At 46.1% G+C, this 23,389-nt stretch overlaps 2 protein-coding genes across 3 annotated transcripts in view; both read left to right on the forward strand.

The window, feature by feature from the left end:
- The first annotated feature begins 50 nt into the window (after positions 1-50).
- zc3h10 (zinc finger CCCH-type containing 10) lies at positions 51-3,690 on the forward strand. Of its 2 annotated transcripts, none has more exons than XM_083661556.1 (3): positions 51-205; positions 1,184-2,452; positions 2,559-3,690. In XM_083661556.1, exons 2-3 carry the CDS (start codon positions 1,322-1,324, stop codon positions 3,150-3,152), a joined length of 1,725 nt encoding a protein of 574 aa, XP_083517682.1. In that variant the 5' UTR covers positions 51-205; positions 1,184-1,321; the 3' UTR covers positions 3,153-3,690. The 2 variants fall into 2 exon arrangements, with proteins under 2 accessions (XP_083517682.1, XP_083517683.1); XM_083661557.1 differs by having other exon boundaries at positions 58-209.
- Positions 3,691-4,566: 876 nt separating this feature from the next.
- The window catches only part of esyt1b (extended synaptotagmin-like protein 1b), a 36,410-nt gene continuing 17,587 nt past the window's right edge, over positions 4,567-23,389 (forward strand). Inside the window, exons 1-25 of the mRNA XM_083661544.1 lie at positions 4,567-5,048; positions 6,378-6,419; positions 9,826-9,960; positions 10,070-10,143; positions 10,254-10,326; positions 10,476-10,565; positions 10,725-10,780; positions 13,610-13,730; positions 14,922-15,098; positions 15,761-15,843; positions 16,089-16,137; positions 16,259-16,348; positions 16,437-16,532; positions 18,107-18,178; positions 18,276-18,362; positions 18,507-18,656; positions 19,043-19,156; positions 19,242-19,418; positions 19,590-19,675; positions 19,761-19,809; positions 20,865-20,954; positions 21,042-21,137; positions 21,254-21,325; positions 22,078-22,164; positions 22,316-22,462. Of these exons, the coding sequence (XP_083517670.1) occupies positions 4,683-5,048; positions 6,378-6,419; positions 9,826-9,960; positions 10,070-10,143; positions 10,254-10,326; positions 10,476-10,565; positions 10,725-10,780; positions 13,610-13,730; positions 14,922-15,098; positions 15,761-15,843; positions 16,089-16,137; positions 16,259-16,348; positions 16,437-16,532; positions 18,107-18,178; positions 18,276-18,362; positions 18,507-18,656; positions 19,043-19,156; positions 19,242-19,418; positions 19,590-19,675; positions 19,761-19,809; positions 20,865-20,954; positions 21,042-21,137; positions 21,254-21,325; positions 22,078-22,164; positions 22,316-22,462 (2,679 nt within the window). The 5' untranslated portion in view covers positions 4,567-4,682. The remainder of the gene's footprint in view (positions 5,049-6,377; positions 6,420-9,825; positions 9,961-10,069; positions 10,144-10,253; positions 10,327-10,475; positions 10,566-10,724; positions 10,781-13,609; positions 13,731-14,921; positions 15,099-15,760; positions 15,844-16,088; positions 16,138-16,258; positions 16,349-16,436; positions 16,533-18,106; positions 18,179-18,275; positions 18,363-18,506; positions 18,657-19,042; positions 19,157-19,241; positions 19,419-19,589; positions 19,676-19,760; positions 19,810-20,864; positions 20,955-21,041; positions 21,138-21,253; positions 21,326-22,077; positions 22,165-22,315; positions 22,463-23,389) is intronic.

A 23,389-nucleotide genomic window follows, 5' to 3' on the forward strand; every position in this document is an offset into this window, starting at 1 on the left:
CCAAAGCAGGGTCTCCTCTTCTTCGCTAGTGGTGGACTGTGGTAAACAACGCAACACACAGGACTGGGCCTGGGGGGATTTGCAAACCCAGTAGCTATAAGCTATTGTATTATACAATAGCTTATACTATTCCGTGTATCGGAGCTAGTACTTTCTGAAAGGGAGGCAGTCTACTGTATTCTCTGGATACTGCTCCAGGTCTATGGTCGGTAAGCCAAGCAATAGCCAGTCAATGTTAAGCTAACGTTAGCAGGATCATGTTCGCTTCCTAGTGTGTAACGTGACTAGCCAGCTAGCTAATAATTAGCACTAGGCTAGCCTATAGTAGCACAATTGCACAAAGCTCTAAATCACTGCGTGCTTTGCAGCAGATTAGGCTTAACGGTAGTTATTCAAGAATTCGGTGGAAATAGTGTACCTTTATGTATAATAACTTAACGGTACCATCTTATACATCTATTATTACATTGTTGAATTGTTGTGATACAAAGGCAAGTCATTTCTGCTCAAAGCACATGCTGCACTTCCTCCATGGCACTATAAACTAGAGTGACCAGACGTCCCAGATTTCCAGGGACAGTCCCCGTTTTTGGGGACCTGTCCCCGGCTGGGAGCTGTCCCCGATTGTCTACTCCTCGTCCACAGCCGACAGTACTGTCTTTCAGAGGCTCTATAGCGGGCTAATTTTAAAAAGTATAGTGAAGAACTGATATCATATGAAACTAGAAGACCTACAGCCTCCATTGGTCCCAACCATGTCATGCTACAGATGTTATTCATTTAATGCAATCTCCAAATGTCAAACGTTTTTGATATGAAATCAGAGAATGCATTCTTCTATGGTGGATATCAGTCAGCCTGCAGCATAGTTTATTATAGTACCATGGTCAAAATACACGAAACCACAATTGTCCCCCTTTTTATTTCACAGATAATAACATTGGATATTTTAATGATATATTGACTGCAGAACTGAAAACGTCCCCGATTTTCATTTCAGAAATCTGGTCTCCTTACTATAAACAGCAGCACTCGTGCTTCCTATCATCCGGTTATTACGTGCAAACATCACGACCGTAGACTCGTCCATTTAAACCGTATATCACCACTTGACATAATATCTTATATCCGTTGTACCTCATTTACCATTTGTGTTAACTTGTGTTTGGTATTTGTCTTACAGATCTGCGAGTAGAAGCTTGCAGTGACCCAAGAGGAGTCAGTCCTTGTCATGACCCATGTCATGTAAATGTTCGCCAGGCTACGTCGACCCCCCTCACACACATGAGTGCTGTTTTCTCCTTGCGCTGGGCCCGGTGCCATGCCTGACCGGGACAGTTCCTACCCGTCAGGCGGCAGCGGGAGCGGTGGCAGTCTGGGTGAGGAAGGAGGCTCTGGGTCTAGTTTAGGTGGGGGCGCAGGAGAGGGCAGAGTGGGATCAGGGGGAGGTGTTGGGGGCTCTGGCGGCATGGGGAGCGGAGGGGCTCTTGGGAACGGCAATGGCTGTGGAAATGGCGGCGGTGGGACTGTGGGGTCTGGACTGGCTTTGGACGGCGTCTGCAGGGACTTCATACGCAACGTGTGCAAGAGAGGAAAGCGCTGTCGTTTCAAACACCCAGACTTTAACGAGGTGCCAGATTTAGGCGTGCAGAAGAATGAGTTCGTCTTCTGCCATGACTATCAGAATAAGGAGTGTATGCGGTCCAACTGCCGCTTTGTCCATGGCTCCAAAGAGGATGAGGACTATTACAAGAAGACAGGAGAGCTGCCCCCCAGACTCAGAGGGAAAGTTGCAGCACGACTGGGTCTGTCTCCTATGGACCTCCCTCATAGTCGTGGGGAGGTCCCCATCTGCAGAGACTTCCTGAAGGGAGAGTGCCAGAGGGGCAACAAATGTAAATTCCGGCATGTTAAGAAGGACTATGAATATGAACCTTCCAGGGTAGGAGTGGGTGGTGTCATGGGGCCGGGGGCCAGTGGAATGGTGAATGCTGGTGGGGTGGTCGGTGTGGGTGGAGCAGGTACCTGTGGAGGAATGGTGGGGCTTGTGGGGGGTGGAAGTGGGAGTAATATGATGGGAATGGGCTGCCCCAGCTTGGGCGGCTGCCGAGACCCCGGTATCTCAGGAGTTGGAGGGGGAGGAGGGATGAGTGGTTGTTTGTCCTTAAGTTCTTTAGGACAACGCCGTTATGACAGGGGCTCTTGCTCCGTGTATGATCCCCTGTTTGAGAGCGGGCTGTTTGAAACCGGCTCCCTGGAGGCTTCTATGGACCACACCACTCTACAGTTGAAGAGGCGGAGGTTGGAGGGCCTGCGACTGGCAGACGGGAGTGGAGGTGCGCACTATGAGCTGGGGGTCCAGGCTACATTGCCACCTCGTTCTCTAGAGTACAGGTTCCTGGAAGAAGAAAACTCCCTGTTGAGGAAGAGGGTGGATGAGTTGAAGAAGCAGGTTAGAATGAAAACAATTTAAGTGAGCAAGTGATTGGGGGGGAAAAATTGAAATATTTTTTTTCTTTGCTAAAAAATAAATAAATCTCTCTTTCTCTGGTTGTCAGGTTTCAAATCTCATTGCCACTAATGAGGTTCTGCTGGAGCAGAATGCCCAGTTCCGGAGCCAGACCAAGGTGATAACACTGTCTTCCACTCCGGCACCCACTGAGCAGAGTCTGGTGCCCCCTGTGGGCACAGTGAGCTCCTACAACAGTCTGGTGCCCCCTGTGGGCACAGTGAGCTCCTACAACAGTCTGGTGCCCCCTGTGGGCATAGTGAGCTCCTACAACCACGGCATTGCCCAGACCCACACCACCCTCAGCAGCGCTGGACTACTGCATCGGCCTGTCACCCAGCTGGACCTGGTAGCCCCCACCGGGGCCCCTACTGTAACCTGCACCACTAATTCTGCCCTGCCCACTGCCCCTATACCCCACCTCAATCCAGAGATCACCCCCCTCTCAGCTGCCCTTGTACAGACCATTGCCCAAGGGCTGGCACCCCCTGTTTCTATGGCACCAGTGGCTGTGTCTGTGGCACCAGTAGCAGTATCCATGGCACAACCACTGCCTGGCATCACTATGAGCCATGCCACCACCCCAATGGTGTCGTACCCCATTGCTAGTCAGAGCATGAGGATCACCACTCTGCCTCACTGACTGAGTCCTTGTCGGGACTGTAGGACCCTCAAGTTAGGGGGATTTTGAACACTGTTTCATGTGTATGAGACTCAAGTCATTACAGAAGCTAGTGGCCTCTGACTACAGTTCAGCAAGGAGGTCCACCCTGATACTCATCTCCAAGAGGTCAAGGAAAACACTTCTGTGTTCAGACTTTTTCCACTCTGTTCTGTGGCAACATGACAAATGAAGTTTTCTGGACTGACCTATGAACTTTGCCAAGGGCTCGGTGCCAAAAGGACCTTTTCAAACATAGGCACCAAAAAATGTCAGACTGAAAATATGTGAAGTCATCCCCAGGGTTTCAAGCAAATTCTCCGTAAGTCAGTGTTGTGCTGTCATCGTGGGGAAATTTTAACACTTGGCAGTAGTTTCTGTTTTTGTCGTTTGCTCTTGTGTAAATTAACTTTGGGTATTTTGCACACTTCGAGAGAATAACAACCACTCTAACAAATAATCATGTGTTGATTAGAACTGTCCAGCTGTACTGTCCAGCTGTACTGTAAAGAATATATTTGTATGCATTTTGTTTACACAAGTATGGTAATGAAGTCAAACTGCAAAAGAAAGGACTCCGTTTCTAGAGGTTGTGAACCAGCTGTACATGTTGCAACTTATGCTTGCCTTGTTCGGGTGGAGGCACATTGTGTCAACATAAGAAGACTTCTCTTTGCTTCTTCAGTAGGCTAATATCCGTGTAGCTATACAAACAAAATGGAACACTTGGTTGTGTATGCTTAACACAACACAAGAATAATATTGCATACGTGTGCAGGGTTTTGGGATTGAAGAGAATGCTCAGTCCGCATGTTTAAAATAAACTAGAGCAGCAGAAAGCATTGTCCAGCTCCACCAGAGTTATAGGGGCTCACTGTTTTGACACGCAGCAGTGGCTATGGGGTTATCAAAGTATTTCCCCCTTCACATCCAGCTGTTTTAACCTTCATCAGCCAGGTTAAGTTATATTGTAAAGAAAAGAAAAGCTGACTGACAAACCAATTAAATAAAAACGGGGGGAGGGGGGCGTTTTATGTATTTAATTAAATGTTGTTTTATTAATTTATTCTCGTTAAAAGGTAATGTTGATTTTTCAACCTGGTGCAGTAATAATACATCAAAGCCAACAAAAAACGATGACACTGTTGCAGCACTGAAAGAGTCAAAGATGCATTTTTCTTTTTTTCTCCCCCTCCTATGGGCGTGTTTTGATTGAGCTAACGGGACTGGACCACAACTTGCTGTCGGCCACTTCGGATAACATCCAGAGGCCTGCGCTGTACTGTGCTGCTCAAATTCATCTATTGGCTTTTATAATGTAATCAGAGAAGATGGAACGCGGAAGAAACTAGAGAATTGGCGAGAACACACTAAAAGTAGCCTATAGGCCTATGCTACAGCGAGACGAAACAAACCGATCTAAAAAAAAAAAAAAACAGTGTTTTTCAGAAGGTGTTGCGGGTTCCAATCGTTTGCACTTTAAACCGAATAGTTTTATCCACCGTTACCACGATGCAAAGCGATGATTCGGGCCCGAGTGGATCCAAGGGCGCAGAGTGTCCGAGCGCAGCCGAGAAGAAAGCACCGATTAGCGGGGAGACGGAGACAGAAGCTCCTACAGTCCAGGGGGTGAACGCAGTGGCGGTGCTCTGGACGTTTGGGAAGTGCCTGGGTGCTTTGCTGCCCGTCTACCTGGCCGGGTACTACCGGGTCAGCACCAGTCTGCTGGTGTTCGGCCTGATGGTCTACACGGGATGGAAACATGCCCGAGAAGCCAAGGAGGCGCGCTTGCGCTCAGCCATTCATCTGTTCGGTAACGAGCAGGAGTGCTACACCTCAATGCAAGTGTCCAAAAGCAAGCGAGATCTCCCCGCATGGGTAAGGCATGAATGAGCCCAACCCCAAACGCACCCCCACCTCCCCACATGCTGTATATCTCTGGTGGGTGGGGACATAATAGCCTAGCTGTACAGTAGAATGGTAGCCATAATCCTACAGACACTGCTTGCTTATATTACAGTGTAACAGTTTTTCTTTAACAGTTCTAAAATTTGGACTCTGGATTTATTAAAATATATTCAACTATGACTTATTTTATTTTTTTAACTCGGGTCATTGAATAGGCTACGTTTCAAATTTCAAGTTCTAATCCTAAATCCACATTTAAAACTGCCACAGACTACAACAATGAGGGCATACATTCAGCCATGTGACAGCTAATTATTTTAAATCTGTTTGGATATGTCCTAAACTGGCTTTTAAGGATTTTGCATGATGAAAAAGTAGATATAGGCTATTTATAAAAAAGTTTCCATGTACTTTGTTTGAAATACAGTTGTGGGTAAATAAGTGCATGCTGAGACATGTACCCACAATTGAAGTGCAAAACCCACATGGTCCTGTTTTGGCTCTGAAGTTCTGGCCACACCCAAAATCAGGTTGCTGTGGCCAGTTTTTTTTTTTTTAAGTGAATGCTGAAATGAATTCAGTGGTAGTGTGACCTGACAGACATCACTCGTCTCCTTTTATGCGCATGTTATTCGAAAAGGTGATCCGCTGTGCATGATAAAGGTTTTCTCCAGCACCGATTACACTTCACACACTACTGTATGTCTGCAGGTGTGTCCCTCAAGGCCCATCCTAACAGTATAATATGAATGTCCTGCAACGATGTGGCCTTCATGTACTGTAGTACAATATCTTTCAGAGTGATGGTGCAATCGACCATCACTGCACTTAGTTCCTTTAGTGTGTTTGGAAGTGTTTGCTCACTAGGGTCACTGAAACCCCTGGCCTATGCCAAAAGGGCAGACATGCTAAAGGCTTCTTTTTTTTTTACATTTTTGGACCTGAACCATGAGTGGATCTATTCTAGACCCTTTTGCTACATTTACACTCGGTTCTGGTGGTTCTAAGATAGCACGATTCGCCCCGGCTCGGGTGTCCATCTGTTCTCTTTGATAACAGATGTAATAACATGTAATGACATAACGTAAACAACATCCATCTCAAGCACGTCATCTTGTGGTGAAGTATGGCAAAAGTAAAAGGGGAAAAAAATCTCCCATCTGAAAGAGATTTGGACAAGCACAATCATACCCTGTACCACAGATCGGCTACATCCATATTTAGCAGTAGCGATTGTGAGTTCATTCACTTCTGAAGGCTCTATGTAGCTACAATTATACCTCCTCTTTTTCTTGGCAGGTGAACTTTCCAGATGTGGAGAAAGTCGAATGGCTGAATAAGGTAATTCCCCCATGCTTTCCTATTCCCCCCTCACCCACACAACAATGTCTGACCTACAATACAGAAAGACACTATTCGTCGTTCTCTCATCGCACAAAACACAAGCACAAGACGGCTCTTTCCATTCTGCGGCGGCCCAGCTGCTGCGTTGATTGACGCCGGGCTGCATATGCTAGGTTCATAGCTGCTGTTAGCAGATTGCTGTTGCCTCCATGTTGCAGGAAAAAGGCCACTCCCCCCCACACCAGTGTAGCCACCCTGTCTGTACTGCAGAGAGAGTGGGCCCAGCGCCAGGCCACCCTCTCAACATTTCCATCTCGTTGCAGGCTACAGTAGCTCACAGGAAGGGGGAGGGGCTGTGCGACTGCCCCATCAAACTACAACACTTTCCTCCCCCAACTTCACTCCTCCAGCTCAGAGAAGGCAGACACACACGAGCTTTTCCAAATATAGAAATCCTCCGGCAAGTCAGAGTTAACGATGTTCACAGGAGCACGAGATGTGAGCGTTTTGAGCGAGAGGGACAAAGCAGAGACTTGAGTGTGTTGTACTGGAGGGGTGATCGGCAGAGTGCAGACCCCCCCCCCCCCCCTGGAGCAGGCGGCAGAGTGCAGACCTCCTCCTCCCCAGGAGCAGGCCGGCTTATGACTCACTCTCTACTTATGCCACACTGTAACCAACTGTTTGTCTGCAGTAGAGCTCAGCTCACAGGCGTTTTCCTGGCTCAGAACGGGCCTTTGGGGAGTGACTGACTGACTACGCACGGCAGTAAGCATTATCATCATGCGTAGCCTTTTGGGTTTGTGTCACGGCAAACATCAGTCATCGTCAGAAATGATGGAGAAATGCGTTTTCACAGCACCCCAAGTTTTTTATTTTTTTATTTTTATTTTTTATTATGCTATTACAGATACAGGCTTCATGAACAACATTCAGAGAGCCTAGCATTGATCTGCAGCTACTCATACATATATGTGAGACTGATTAAGTATGATAAATAAAAGTCCTTGAGTTTTAGGGTCTCGTGCTGAGGAGGTGCTTGTTCAGTCTCTTCTTGAAGGCATCAACGCTGCTTGATGTAATGTCTCCAACAACCACGGGGGGAAGGCTGTTCCATGTTGCTATGGCAGAGTGGAGAAAGCTCCTGACATAAAGTCATTTCCTTTCAACCTACACATGTGAGACTTTAACTTTGACATTCTCGAAAAGAATACAGAAATAATGCTTGATTTTGAGTTGGTGTGTAGTCAGAGTTGTCCCGATCTCGATTCTCAAATAGGATGCTGTTTACATGACACTTGAATCATCGGTAACTAGAAATCCGATAATAAACAGTTTATTAGTGTGCATGTAAACGCACTGAATGTCAGAACCTATGGAGCAATGTGTTTTTACAGCACCCCACGTTTTAGAAAGGAAGCTATTTAAAGGCGCAAATGTGGGACTTTAACTAAATGCTCTAAAACGATACAGTAAAACGGCTTGATTTTGAGTTAGTATGCAGTCAGGTTGTCCTGAACTCAAAAATATCAGGCCTTTTGCGGGTGGCTAAAACCTCTTTGTGGGTCGGCAAAAATTCCTCAGGAAAAACCCTGGCACACAAGTACACATTCAGCCACTGCTTCTGCTTTTAGACAAACACTCTATAGGGACGAAGATCAAACACGTCTCTATAGGAACAGTGGTATTTTGTAAACAGTGAAGCAGTGACATGTAGGGCACATGTTCCATGGTAGCACATGTAGGGAAGCGGGCTAACAGCTGAGGAGATTCAACTGGCTGCAGCTGTCTGTGTCACGCATTGCTTTATGGAAGTCCAGGCATGTGACAAAATAGTTTGGCTAATATTTGCAGAGCTGGAATGGCAAAGTTGACTTAAAACAATATAGTGTCTGGTTTCATACTCTAGGAATGTTCAGGGCATCAAATCTCGTTGGTAAAAGCAGATGACTGATAAAAAGAAACGTGACTACGATGAAAAGCTGCAGAAGAGACTTTCTGCTAACGGCCCATCATCGTCAGCATGGAGAGCTATCCTGCTACAAGAGATGATCCTCCCCCCCACTGTGGACAACCCCCCCAACTACTCTCACGTAGTCACACCCACCGTCGACGTCATCAAGCTTCCAGCGACGTCCTGAAGGACGTGACAGGACACCTGCTGGACCCCCTGCAGTTTGTCTACCGGGCCAAACAGGTCAGTGGATGATGCAGTCAACACTGGACTGCACCACATACTGCAACATCTCGACTCCCCGGGGACATATGCTAGGATCCTGTTTGTGGACTTCAGTTTCGGCGTTTAACACCATCATCCCAGAAATCCTCTGCTGCTCCAGACTCACCCAGCTTGGTGTGCCATCCTCCACCTGCAAATGGATCATAAACCTCCTGACAGACAGGACGCAGCAGGTGAGGCTTGGGAAAATCACATCCAGCATCCGGATAATCAGCACTGGCGCCCCCCAGGGGTGTGTGCTCTCCCCCTGGTTCTTCCTCCTCTACATGAACGACTGCATATCCAGGGACCCATCGGTCAAACGCCTGTAGTTTGCAGATGACACAACGGTCATCGGTCTCATCAAGGACGGCGACGAGTCTGCTGACAGACGGGAGGTGGAACAGCTGGCCCTCTGGTGCGGTCAGAACAACCTGGAGCTGAACGAACTGAAAACTGTAGATGACAGTGGACTTCAGGAGGAGCCCCCCCAGCATATCCAACAGCACTTTGTCTACAGGGGAATCCTACAAGTTCAGAAAAAATATTTTCTTTAAACCCGTATTTCTTTTTAACATTTTGTTCCAAGGGAAATGTTATGCGGTCTCTCCTGTTTCTAAATATATCTGAACCGTTAGTAAACGGTAAAACGATTTTTATAAGCATTTTACAAAATGTCTATGGGAAAATAAATGGTGGATGAAAATCTCTGGTACAGTGCTGAAGCAGGAAGTGACGTTCACTTTGGCTCTCTATTGAACGGTAAATAACGGTGCAACACCTGACCTGATTGCTTATACATGTAGCTTATTTATACACATAAATAACTGTATTAATACTGCCTATATCAATAACTGCCTATAACTCTATATATCCATATAGTATACTGTACATATATTCCCTTCATACACACACTTTCAATATAGACGCTCTTTCATACACTTATTATTATTATGATTATTATTATTGCATTGTATATAGTAGTTAATGCTAATGTTTAATTATCCTTTGTGATTCTTGTTTGTTTTAGCCTGAGTCTACTTTTTCTTTTCTTTTGTGTGAGAGTACATTGAGAGTTAAGTGAATCGGAGCCAATTTCCTTGTATGTGAACATATTTGGCCAATAAAGCTGATTCTGATTCTGATTCTGAGATTGTGATGTGACGTGCGTGCGCTGGCTCTGCCCAGGTGTTGCAGCAGGTGTGGCCGTTTGTCGGCCAGTACCTGGAGAAGCTGCTGGTGGAAACCATCGCTCCGTCCATCCGAGCCTCCAGCACCCACCTCCAGACCCTCAGCTTCACTAAGGTGGACATGGGCAACAAGGTGATGCCTCAGACAGCTTCTCCATCTCATAACTCCATCATCATTCGTCTCCTTATCACGCACAGCGTGAGATAGAGTTGCAACTGAAGGTGCTTTCTGTTTCCTCCAGGCCATGAAGGTTGTGGGCATCAAGGCCCACACAGAGAATGACGAGGGACAAGTCCTGCTAGACGTCTATATCAGGTGAATATTTACCCGTTACTCTCTGGAATTGAGGGTCACTGTCACTGCTCTAAATACAGCTTTTAGGTGGCCCCTCTCAATGGGTGACACTTCGCCTTTTACCTCTTCAGCTACGTTGGAAATGTCGATATCAACGTCGAGGTCAAGAGATATTTCTGCAAGGCAGGAGTCAAAGGAATACAGGTATGTCTCATTGCCAAGCTATTTGAAGCATTATCATTCATAATGACAGAGTTATGAGATGTTGTGATGATAAGTGATGCATCGAGATTCATTCTGTGAGCATTTAGCAGTGATTTTCTCAGTCATCCTCATTGTTTGTTTGTCTTAAGCTGCATGGGATGATGCGGGTGATTCTGGAGCCTCTGATTGGAGATGTGCCAATAGTGGGCGCGGTCACCATGTTTTTCATCCGGAGGCCGGTGAGTCCATCTCCGTTTGGCTCCATTTCTCCTTTTCTAGCTACCCCTCAACCCCCACTCCAGTGACGGCCAAAGTGTGGTCTTGTGTCCTATGCCTTTTATTGCCTTCCCCCATCAATCCCAATTGATTTTCGGCTCACATTTCTTATCTCTTCCCAGAAACTGGACATCAACTGGACTGGACTGACTAATTTGTTGGACATTCCTGGACTGAAGTGAGTTCTACGGAAATAACCTCACTTACATAACATCCTCACAATTACATTACATTACATTACGTCATTTGGCAGACGCTTTTATCCAAAGCGACTTACAATAACACACTTTTTGTCAGCAATAGAGCAATCAACTATGGAGCACAGTCTATGACAACTACAAATCCTGAAGGAACAGTGGTACGAGTTTTTAGTTTAGTTTTTTTTTTTTTTTTTTTTTTTTTTTTTTTTTATTAAATAAAGAGAGAGAAAGAAGAGAGAAAGAAGTTAGATCAAGAGGGGCCCAGGTGGAGCCTGAAAAGGTGAGTCTTTAGTCTTTTCCGAAAGATCGGCAGTGATTCAGCAGTCCTGACCGAAGGTGGCAGCTCGTTCCACCATTGGGGTGCCAGGGAGGAGAAGAGTCGAGATCGGGATGAGCGACTTTTGAGCGCCCGTAGCGAAGGAGGAGCGAGGCGACCTGCACTGGTAGAGGAGCGAAGGGAGCGGTGAGAGGTTTGGAACCTGACCATAGATTGCAGGTACAGGGGAGCTGACTGGTGTACTGCCCTGTAGGCCAGTACCAGTGTCTTGAATTTGATGCGAGCTGAGATGGGAAGCCAGTGGAGGTCCCGGAAAAGGGGAGTGACATGAGAGAATTTGGGTTGGTTGAATACCAGACGGGCTGCAGCGTTCTGAATGAGCTGAAGCGGTCGGATGTCGGTGGCAGGTAGGCCAGCCAGGAGCACGTTGCAGTAGTCCAGGCGAGGGACGATAAGTGACTGGACCAGGAGTTGAGTCGCTTCTCTTGTGAGGAAGGGACGGATTTTGCGGATGTTGTAGAGGGAGAACCTACAGGAGCGTGCTGTCGCAGCTATGTTGGCAGAGCAAGACAGCTGGTTGTCGAGGATCACCCCAAGGTTCTTAGCTGTTTGGGAGGGCAGTACAGTGGTGTTTTCGATGGAGATGGAGAGATCTGTGAGAGGACAGTCTTTCCCTGGGAGGAAGAGTAGCTCTGTCTTACCAAGGTTGAGCTTGAGGTGGTGGGCAGACATCCAGTCGCCAATGTCCTTGAGACATGCAGAGATGCGAGCCTCGATTTGAGTGTCTGAGGGGGGGAAGGAAAGGAAAAGTTGGGTGTCATCAGCATAGCAGTGATAAGAGAAGCCATGAGAAGAGATCACATAGGCAAGAGATCTGATATAGAGAAGAAAAAGTAAGGGGCCCAGGACTGAGCCCTGGGGGACACCAGTGGTAAGAGGGCAGGATCTGGAGACGGACCCTCTCCATAAGACCTGGTATGAGCGGTTCGAGAGATAGGAAGCAAACCAGGATAGTGCAGAACCTGAAATGCCGAGATCAGACAGAGTGGAAAGAAGGATTTGGTGATTGACTGTATCGAAGGCAGCAGACAGGTCAAGGAGGACAAGGACAGAGGAGAGGGATGAGGCCTTAGCAGTGTGAAGGGCCTCTGTGACAGCAAGAAGAGCTGTCTCAGTGGAGTGCGAAGCCTTGAAACCGGACTGCAGAGGGTCCAAGAGGTCATTCTGGGAGAGATAGAGAGAAAGTTGTTCGGACGCTGCTCGTTCAAGGGTTTTGGAAAGGAATGAGAGAAGAGAGACAGGTCTGTAGTTCTGAATAGCAGTAGGGTCAAGGGAGGGTTTCTTAAGCAGAGGCTTGACTCTTGCAGCCTTTAGATCAGGCGGAACAAGACCAGAGGACAGAGAGGAGTTTATGAAGGTAGTGAGGAAGGGAGATATGTCAGGTGAGATGGTTTGGAGGAGAGAGGAAGGGATGGGATCGAGGGGGCAGTAAGTGGCTCGGTTTGAGCTGATGAGTTTAAGCACCTCATCAGGAGAGAGGGGGGAGAAGGAAGGAAATCCAGGGACCGCGGGCCGAGGAGCAGGATTGGAGTCGGGAGTGTTAGTGAGGGTGCTTGGAGGATGGAAGGAGGAGCTGATGTCATCCACCTTTTTAGTAAAGAAGGTTACAAAATCGTCAGCAGAGAGGGAGGAGGGAGGGGGGGGCGGGGGAGGGTTGAGGAGCGTAGAGAAGGTGGAGAACATTTTACTGGGGTTGGATGCAGAGGACTGGATTTCAGAGATGAAGAAGGAGGTTTTTGCTTTGGAGACAGCAGAGGTGAAGTTGGAGTGAATAAGATGGTAGGAAGAGAGGTCTTCAGGGTGGTGTGATTTTCTCCATTTTCTCTCAGCTGCCCGAAGCTCTGTTCGATGAGTTCGCAGAGTTTCGGTTAGCCAGGGAGCAGGGGGAGAGGATCGGGCAGGTTTAGTGGTGAGAGGGCAGAGAGAATCAAGAGCAGAGGAGAGAGAGGATAGAAGAGTGGTGGAAGCCTTGTCAGCGGACAGGAGAGCAAACTGCTCGGCTGAGGGAAGCAAGGAGAGGACGGTAGAAGAGAGGGAGTCAGGTGAGAGAGTTTTTAGGTGGCGTCGGGTGGTGATAGAGTGAGGGGGTGATGGGAGGGAGGAGGGGATGGGGATGGGAAGAGAGAAGGTGATAAAGTGGTGGTCAGATACAGGAAGAGGGGTCACAGTGAGGTTAAAGGTGGAGCAGGATCTGGTGAAGACCAGGTCAAGCACATTTCCTGCTTTGTGAGTAGGAGGAGATTGAGAGAGGTAGAGGTCAAAGGATGAGAAGAAGTTAAGGAAAGGGAGAGAATTTAAGGTTACTGGCTGGATGTTGAAATCACCCAGCAGGATGAGTGGAGTACCATCCTCAGGAAAGAAAGACAATGTGTGGACACTGTGGATTTAATGATACACCTGCAGTTAATAGGGTACATGATGCAATGCAGCAATACATTTCCCCTCTAATACCCTTTCTCCTTTGTCTCAGTGTCATGTCTGACAGCATGATTATGGACGCCATCGCCTCCTGCTTGGTGCTGCCCAACCGTCTCACGGTCCCGCTGGTTCCAGACCTGCAATTGGCCCAACTACGCTTTCCTTTGCCCAGGGTAAAGGCCTGAATATGGACTCACATAGAGAGGGAGAGAGTGATGGTGCTTTCTCACTGGGAACGATTGCTTTCGTTCCGTTCCGTTCCGCGCCCGGGCACGATAGCCCCCCCTCCTCTCCCCCCGCTGGTCAGCTTTCACATTACAACATTTCGACAACCGTTCTCGGCAACGGACCAGAGTGCACTGTCATCAACTATGCCTGGAGTGTATCCTTACCCGTGTGTTGTCTATGTGGTTCGGAATGGTTGGCTTTCACATGTTCCGTGCCCGGACACACCAAAGCGTTCCTCAGACCACTTTTTCAAGTGGACCCTGTCACGGTTCCCCGTTCCGTGCCCGGCCGCAATGTTCACACTCATCAAACGTTCCAAAACTGGGGTCAATTTGGGGACAAGTGTGCTCGGGAAAGATACCGGGGCGCCAGTGTGAAAGCACCCTGAGAGAGAGATTATTCTGTTTACAGTACATATCTATGTAAGCCCCAGAGTATATTTAAGCAATATAGCATGAGAGCCAGTGTGTTGTGGCAAATATATCCCGCTGATCAGCTGTTGGGATAACTGCTGAGCAGCAGGATATATGCCACAACACACGCTGCTCGAGTGCTATATTGCTTTTATAAAACGGTTTCCAAGTATGATAATATAATAATAATAATAATACTATAAGTCCGACTGGCATGGCATTCTGATAGAGTCAGTTGAAACACTACTGTAAGGCGGGACCTCTAGCAAGAAGATAGACGTGCGGGTGATTTGATTGGATCGTTCTGGAGACTGAAGTTGACATTGGCCAATCCTGGCGCTTGCTGAGAAGCTGAGAGCTTTCTGCAAAGCCCGACACCAACTAACGTTACGTCTTATTTAGAAATGCGGGGTTAACAGCCTTTTTTTTGCAAAGAAGACATTAGCCCGCGTCTATTCTTGTACAAAACATAATTTTCTGTGAAGTATTAGTAAAGTTATAAGCGAAGATCGATTCACAAGGATCTGACAGCTGTCTCCGCCATTTTGTTTTTTCTACATTGTCATTTGAGGTAACCAAAGCCTTTTAGTAAGAGAGTTGCGTCTCATAACTTATGGCCATGGGTTACGGTATTTATACAATGGCTGTGAACCAATCAGATAGCTTGATTTGAGAGAGCCGTTTTATAATATACCTTCACTCTCTTCTCTCTCTCTCTCTCAGGGAGTGGTACGCATCCACCTGCTGGAAGCAGACAGTCTTGCAGCTGAGGACCACTACGTGAGGGGTGTGATGGCGGGCGTGTCTGACCCCTACGCCATGTTGAGGGTTGGCCCGCAGATCTTCACCTCCAAACACATCGACAACACACTCTCTCCTAAGTGGGGAGAGATCTATGAGGTAAGGAGAGGCCAGGTCAGCTAGCATCACCAGGAATGCATCTGTGGGGATGTTGTCGGAGACCTCTGTGTTTGTCATGGATGCATTGATTAGATATCATATTTCATTTCACTGTGTTTTATATTTGATGGATTAGGCTGTCACATGGGAATGCTCATTTTCATTCATGGTGAACGTAACAGGAGGGCGTCCGGGTAGATTCCTGCCTACCAACACGAGGGTCGCAGGTTTGAGCCCCTGTGTTACCTCCGGTAACATGTTAACATGTGTCCCGTTTGCTGCACTAGTGCCTCCTCTGGTCGGTTGGGGCACTTGTTCGGTGGGGAGGGAAACTGGGGCGAATAGCGTGATCCTCTCACACGTGCTACGTCCTGCCGGTGAAAGTCCTCGCTGTCAGGTGAAAAGAAGCGGCTGGCGACTGCACATGTATCGGAGGAAGCATGTGCTAGTCTACAACTCTCCCCAGATCGGCAGAGGAGGCGGAGCAACGACCGGGACAGCAGGGGGAATTGGACAAGTACAATTGGGGAGAGAATGGGAGAGAAATCCGGAAAAAAAAACTGATAAACAAACAAAAGCAAAAATGTCACAGGCCACAGCCAGCCTCCATTCAAATCTCCCCATCAGTCTTCATGTCCTTGTGTGTGTGTCCGCTACATCAGGTTATAGTCCATGAAGTCCCGGGTCAGGAGTTGGAGGTGGAGGTATATGACAAAGACCCAGACCAGGATGATTTCCTGGGCAGGTACATACGTACAGTTCATACAGTGTCTCTCTATGTCCCATGTGTCTCTCTATGTCCCATGTGTCTCTCACTCTGTCACCTGTCACCTTTCAGAGCCTCATAGAGGTCAAAGGGTGCACTAACCTTTTCTCAACCATGGAATTGTACCATAACAGTTAATCTGCTCTCCACACTGTGTTCCTTTGATTTTTATATTGAAAATGCATTTGCTCATTTTGTCTATCCTTCACTCTTCCTCCACGTAGGACCAAATTGGATTTGGGCATTGTGAGGAAATCCATACTTGTCGATGATGTGAGTCAGCTCAGTCATTAAAAAAGAAATAAAAAATAGAAAAAAATAAGAATATATATATATTTTTTTATATATATATTTGGATTGTAAATGTACTGTATGTCTATGTCTGTCCTCTCAGTGGTTCACCTTGAAAGACGTCCGTTCAGGACGAGTCCATCTGAAGCTGGAGTGGTTGGCATTGCTGCCCAGCACTGAGCGACTGGAGCAGGTGGGACTCCTTTCTTCTCACACTGACACATGAGCTCACAGGTAAGGCCACAGTATAACACAGTCACACTCCTCCACGTCTGTCCCAGGTCCTGAAGAGGAACGAGAGTGTGACCAGTAAGAACGCTGACCCACCTGCTTCAGCCATGCTGGTCATCTATCTGGACAAGGCTGAGGCACTTCCTGTGAGTCAACAACACCCCCCCCCACACACACACACACACACACACACACACACTCTCTCTCTCTCTCCGCCCCCGTGCGCGCTCCGCTCAGAGCTTCCTGTGTGTGCTTTGCCTGAGGCAGAGATGCGACTACCATCTGTCTGACATTCCACAGAGTTGTTGCCTTAGCCTCTGACCTCATTCACTCCACTCCCCGTCGGATGAGTGTAACTTGATCCAGCATCATTAAACACGTGGCATTTTTATACCATGTGAATTTTGCCTGTAATTTTAGATGCACAACTGGGGATTTTAAGGGCAGAGCAGAGTGACAGGCTCTTTGGAATGAAGCTCACCCATTGTGTGTGTGTGTGTGTGTGTGTGTGTGTGTGTGTGTGTGTGTGTGTGTGTGTGTGTGTGTGTGTGTGTGTGTGTGTGTGTGTGTGTGTGTGTGTGTGTGTGTGTGTGTGTGTGTGTGTGTGTGTGTGTGTGTGTGTGTGTGTGTGTGTGTGTGTGTGTTTTCTTTTTTCAGTTCAGATTTGTACTTCCTGATAAAGCCGGACAAATGGGTTGCTTCCTTCCAGTTCTTTGTGCTGTTGCTATGCCAGCCTGAAGCATTGTTATTCATATTAACCAGGTGTTAGTCAGAATGGGCGATGCATATATAGACGGTTTCACCACAATTCTGTTGCTAGGCAACAGTTTGGACTCTTGTTTATTTCCTGTCCGTTATTGTACTAGCAAACACTGCAACATGAAGTAAGCGAGGAAGTTGAAACCATCTTTAATTATGGCTCTGCTCTTGGTTACAGAATGACCGCGTTGGTAACACTTTATTTGGATAGTCCGCTTACAGAGAGTCTACAGAGTAGCTGTAACATTTCAACAGCTTATTAGTTGACACTCAACAATTCAATAGTTTCGCTTCCGTCTGTAGGTGTTTAACAGATTATCTATAGAGTCTATGAGGCCATTTACACCTGGCGCTAACATGCGTTTTCTGTGATCAGATTGCAATCAGATTGTGTTTTATCACTTGAAAGTACAGGTGTAAACACCCCCAAAACGCATTGAAGAAGGATTGCAATCTGATCGGCCAAACCACCTCCGGAGGTGGTCAGGGATGCATTGTGTACACATTGAACACAAGTGTAAATGCAATGTGTCCTCTCAATCTGCATACAGCAACTTTATGCGGATTGAGAGGACAACCATTTCTGCCATCAGATTGCAATCAGATTGCAGAAAACGCATGTTAACGCCAGGTGTAAATGGAATCAGGCTGAAGTGATAAAATACAATCTGATGGCAGAAAACGCATGTTAACGCCAGGTGTAAATGGCCTCTTTGTGACAAGTCATGACATGAACATAGCTACATATTCTCAGAATAATTGAGTAGCTCCAGGTGATGAGAATCAGGGGTGTGGAACGGGGAGCAAACAGAATCTATCAATCATCTACAGACAAAAGCAAAACAGTTGAATTGTTGAATGTCAACTAATATGCAGTTGAAATGTTACAAATACTCTTGTTTGCTACATGCGTCTTCTATTACTGTGTATTCATATTTGTCTGTATCTGTGTATCTTTTAGATGAAGAAGGGGAATAAGGAGCCCAGTCCCATGGTGCAGCTTTCTGTGCAGGACATCACTAGAGAGAGCAGGGTATGACCGACTGGCAAAGCTGATTAAAATACTATCAATCCTGCTCCACCTCTTTCTATGTTGTACTCTGATCTATACTATTTACACTTATCTTTAGACTTCCTACACCACCATCAATCCAGAGTGGCAGGAAGCTTTTACCTTCTTCATCCAGGACCCACGCAAACAGGACATAGACATTCAGGTAACAACTCATAAAATGAGTCAGCAATAATCCGCACTGGACTTTGCGTTTGACGTTGGCTAAATGGTCTTTTCTGCCAGTCACACGAGTGCTTTCTTTCAGTTGACGTCTTTTTAAAATGTTCCTTCATGTCAACTCGACCAGGTGAAGGATGTTGACCGTGTGCAGACACTGGGCAGTCTGACCATCCCTCTGTCCCGCCTGCTGTCCAGTCCTCGCCTCTCACTGGACCAGTGGTTCCAGCTGGACAAGTCTGGTCCCGCCAGTCGCATCTACATCAACACAGTGCTCAGGGTAATGGATGTCTGGACTCACTAATCGTTATTAGATGACACTTTCTTGATCCCCGTGGGGGAAAATGGCACATATGTGATGACATATGATGTCCCAGCTCCTAGATAACTGACATTATGACAGAAAAAAATACACATTGTTCTGTCATCTGAACAGAACACAGTTGAGGAAGTGTTCACACGTTCAAGCTTCTCATTTTAATTGTTTGTGAGTTTCTGTAAAGCCTGCTAGACTTGTTCTCATTATCAAATTCTCAGTGATGTAGCAGTAATTAACCTCGATCCCTGTCTTGAAAGTCCTTGAAAAGTCCTCGAATTTGATGTTGAAGAAGGTGTGGGAACCCTGGTAGTTTCCTTACCTCTCACCTTCTCTCTTCCATAACTTAGGTCCTGTGGTTGGATGAGGAACGCATTTCAGCTGAAGTGTCATCTAAGCTGGAGGCTGGAAGGTCCAAACAGCTGCCCCAGCAGACCTCCCCGCATTCCAGCTTTGCCACAGAGGTACTGCAGGACATGCAACTACGTGTTTTTATGAAAGGATGGTGTCGCACATTGCTTCTTTTTCACGTCTGTCGTTTCTTTTCAGGGAGTGCTTAGAATTCACCTTTTGGCAGGCCACAATCTGGTTCCTAAAGATAACATGATGGGGGGCATGGTGAAGGGCAAGAGTGACCCCTATGTGAAGGTCAACATCGGGGGCGAAACATTCACAAGTCGGGTTATCAAGTCCAATCTTAACCCCACCTGGAATGAGATGTATGAGGTAAATAGCAGACGGTGTCTCGAGAAATGCTGCTTCTTTGTATGAAAGACGCCAGGTTTCATGACATTATAGTGACTATTGCTAAATAAATGGAATTGATTTACGTATATATTTATAATTGTGATTGAGTGGGAATGCCCTTTGAAATGTACAGCTTTGTTCGTCCCTCAGGTGGTTCTAACCAATCTGCCCGGTCAGGACCTGTGTATGGAGGTGTTTGATAAAGACATGGACATGAAGGATGATTTCATGGGCAGGTAAGCTACCTACAATTCACTTCTAGAATAAGGTCGTTAAATTGATCTTAAAAGGCGTTCTAATCTCCCATATCTCAATTTACAGGCTGAAGATCAGTCTGAAGGACATCATTGATTCTCAGTTCACTGATCAGGTAGGAGGATCCTTCAGCATGAGACAAAAGTCCAATTGAGACAAAACTCTGATTCTGATTCTGATTCTGAAGTCTAAGTTCATAGTTGGTCAAAACGCGGAAATACGACTCACTGTTTACTCACTAATTCCCCCCACACTTCCGGCTTGGTATTGCAACTACATTTCAGCAGTTTGAAGGGGGAGGGGAGGACATTTGCATGCAGGCACCGAGTTTGAGCGCGAACAGAGCGAATGTAAGCGTGAACACAGGAGTTTTGAGTGCGAGTGCAGGAAATCTGTCCAAGCAGAAAACCTTTGAGTGTGAGCGTATAGTTTGAGAACAAGCAGAGCAATTCTAAGCACAGGCGGGGTCTTTTTGAGTCCAAGGGTGCAAAATCTGAACGTGAAATTGATCAATCATGCTCTGAAATTGCTTGAACGACCTCTTCCATTTAGATAGGCAAATAATTCCATTGACTGAGCTATGTCGCTAGCAAAATGCAAATGAAAATAATTCAAAGTCCTGCCTTTCTGATACCATTTTGATGCTACCTTAGCAACAGTTTCAGCACCTCTTTGTTTACTCTTTAGCCGGCTGTCTGTGGCTGTCTATCAACATGCGCAGCTGTGCAAAGTAGTAAGATAAACAGTGGAATATATCAGGCCATGGATAAACTGAAAATTAAATCAAATTAAATATGTACATGTCTCACTACAGCATTACTGTCAATGTGTTGAAAAGGACATGGTTTGGGTGCTTTCAGGGTTGTTTTTTAGAGTGTCCATTTGGCCCTATAGCTGTAGGATTGTATTGGAGAGCCGCATACCCAGGCAAGCAAGACTTGAGTAGACCTATAGTGAAGCAATGATGAGATTTGCGTCATAATCAATCAGTATGTTGGAAAGTGATGAGAAAAAGTGTGAGTGTCCCTGTGAAAAATGAGTTTAGTTTCAACATCATTACAGAACCAGCATCACTGAGGGAAGTCTGTATCTTGGTGTTTCCCTTTTTTGATCCGTACCCAGTAGTGTCTGTGCCCAACTGCTTCTCTGTGTGTGCCATTTACTTTTCAGTGGTACAATCTAAGTGATGTGAAGTCTGGTCGGGTTCATCTGGTGCTGGAATGGGTTCCAACAGCCTCAGAGTCAGACAGGTTGGACCAGGTCAGTATCCCCAAAGAAGTCCCTGATTTTTGGGGCGTTTGCGGGTACACTTAATCCAGATTCGCTCACTGGTTCCTGTGTCTTCAGGTTGTCCGGTTCCATTCCAGACAGTCCTACCAGAACAAGGTGGTTCCCTCAGCAGGCTTACTGTTTGTATATGTTGAGCAAGCAGATGGACTACCCGTGAGTTTTTTTCTTACAGTTGGTGAAGGAGGATATCAGGACAAGCAATAATACACTTGTTATTTGAAACTCAGGATACATTTGCTTTTATTGTTGCCTATCCTCTCTGTATACAGCTGAAGAAGAGTGGCAAGGAGCCGAAAGTAGGAGTTGAACTTATTCTTGGAGAAACCTCACACAAAACTACAGTAAGACCCTGAACCTCATTCAGTATTCACCTTATTCTTTGCCCACACATGGACGCTTCCGCCTTACGTCATTTCGTAATAGTATTTCCGTTTTAGACTTGCCAAAAACCCCGCAGGCAAGATGGCCGCCCACACTCCCCTCCTAAACTGGCAGAATTACTCCCCCATAAACTAACATATCTTGGCCAATAAGATGTAACATACAAAATAAAACAACCCGTAATATCTTAATTTTATGTAGAATGCAGAGGACATGTAACTGTTTAGTTAAACTTGCATTCCAGGAATATTGTGCTCTAAAGATGACGTTAGTGGAGTCGAGAGTGTTTCTCCTGAAACCCACATAGGTTGCGCCAGGCGTAACCTATGTGGGATTCGAAATAACGCATCCGAGATAGAAAACGGTATGAATATAGCCACGTTATAAACAACAAACTAACGCTGGTGATCCGTATGGAAACAGTGTTACTCGAAATGGTTAAAAGTTATATCAATTTGGTCATTCAGTGGCATTTTACTGCCATATAACATAACTAACTAGCGGCTAATATTAGCCACAGTAGGCAACTAGCGCTGAACCGGAAGAACAAATACGTTTGCGTTGAACGCGGAAGAGAGAAAAAGTGGGCATGGTGAATAAGGTGAATAGGATAGAGTGCGGTTGTAAGGTACATTCTATAGCACTAATTGTAATACTGCAAGAGTGACATCATATCTGTCAGTAATTTTGACTGTCTCTGACATCTCTGAAGGTGTGTGATCGCACCACATCACCTCAGTGGAATGAGGCATTCCACTTCCTGGTTCGTGAACCCAGAGAAGATATTCTTGTACTTAAGGTAAGCTGGCTTCAGTACATATTAGATAATAATCAAAGTTGAAAGTACGTTTTTGTTGATGATGATGTTGTTGTTGTTGTGTTGTAGTTGTAGTTGTAGTACAGATAGAAATCATGTTTATGTGCATCCATACTGCTTTGTCTTCCTCCAGTTGTCCCACACCTGGACCTTGGCCATTGGTTCCCTGGTGGTTCCTATCAAAGATCTGCTGTCAGAACCACAGCTGGCTCTGGACCAGTGGCTCCATCTGGATGGAGCCTCACCTGAGAGTCAGATCCTGCTGAGGGCTGAACTCAAGGTGGGGGAAACGCTCTGTCTCTTTCGCTCAGTCTCTTCCTTCGTATCTACAGTATATCTGCATTTATTTGTGTCTGTTTCTCTGTCTTTGTCTCTCTCTGTCTTTCTGTCTGTATGCGCCCCTCTTTCCCTATATGCCATACATATCGAGGGGCCATAAGACTTCAGGCTTTTTAGGGTTCCTACGGGGGCTGGAAATCGTTGAATTTGAACTTGAATTTTAATGTGGTGTTTTCAAGGTGCATGTCATGCAGAGCACAGCGATCCAATGTAATATTTGAGTCTAGGGAGAGACTAGCGACAGGTTAATAAATGATAGGCGAGTTTAGAGAGGGATTGAGGGTGTTACAATATGGTAGTACTGGTATATTGCATGTCAATTACGACACGCCCATTTATGGAATATGCAACGTAACAGCTAACATTACCTTTAAATGCCATAGTAGCTTCCCACAACTGAAAATGTAAAAAAGGTAGACCATGTATAGCCAGCCAGCGAGTAGCTAACTGTTGGCTTATTTACGCTTTACAGATAGTTTGGAAATGTAAACTAAGTTACAGGCGCTGCATCATTTACCCCCATGTTGTCCTGTCATCATCTCTTACTATACTACAATCCAATACTATTGTTCCGCCATAAAGTTTACTTTTATGATGACCAGAGGTGGACAGTAACTAAGTACATTTATACAAATACTGTACTTAATTTTGAGGTACTTGTACTTTACTTGAATATTTCAATTTTATGCTACATATTCTCGAAAATCTCAACGAAACTGAACAGTATAAACTTTGTAAAGGTAGAAGGTAGTGTCCACTGGGTGTACTGTAGGCTATTAAAATCTGTATTCAGAAGTTCAACCAGTGAGGGTAAATTGATATTGATTGAATTTAATATGAGAGCAAGGGGAGTAGCAAAACTTGTTAA

Source organism: Poromitra crassiceps (genome assembly GCF_964638095.1).
Source record: "Poromitra crassiceps genome assembly, chromosome: 27".
Lineage (NCBI taxonomy): Eukaryota > Metazoa > Chordata > Actinopteri > Beryciformes > Melamphaidae > Poromitra > Poromitra crassiceps.

Bases quoted from the DNA above. Each gene is read 5' to 3' on its own strand.
- zc3h10 (XM_083661556.1), top strand. From the start codon at position 1,322: ATGCCTGACCGGGACAGTTCCTACCCGTCAGGCGGCAGCGGGAGCGGT. The intron at 2,453-2,558 runs GTTAGAATGAAA...TCTGGTTGTCAG, and splicing joins TGGATGAGTTGAAGAAGCAG to GTTTCAAATCTCATTGCCAC.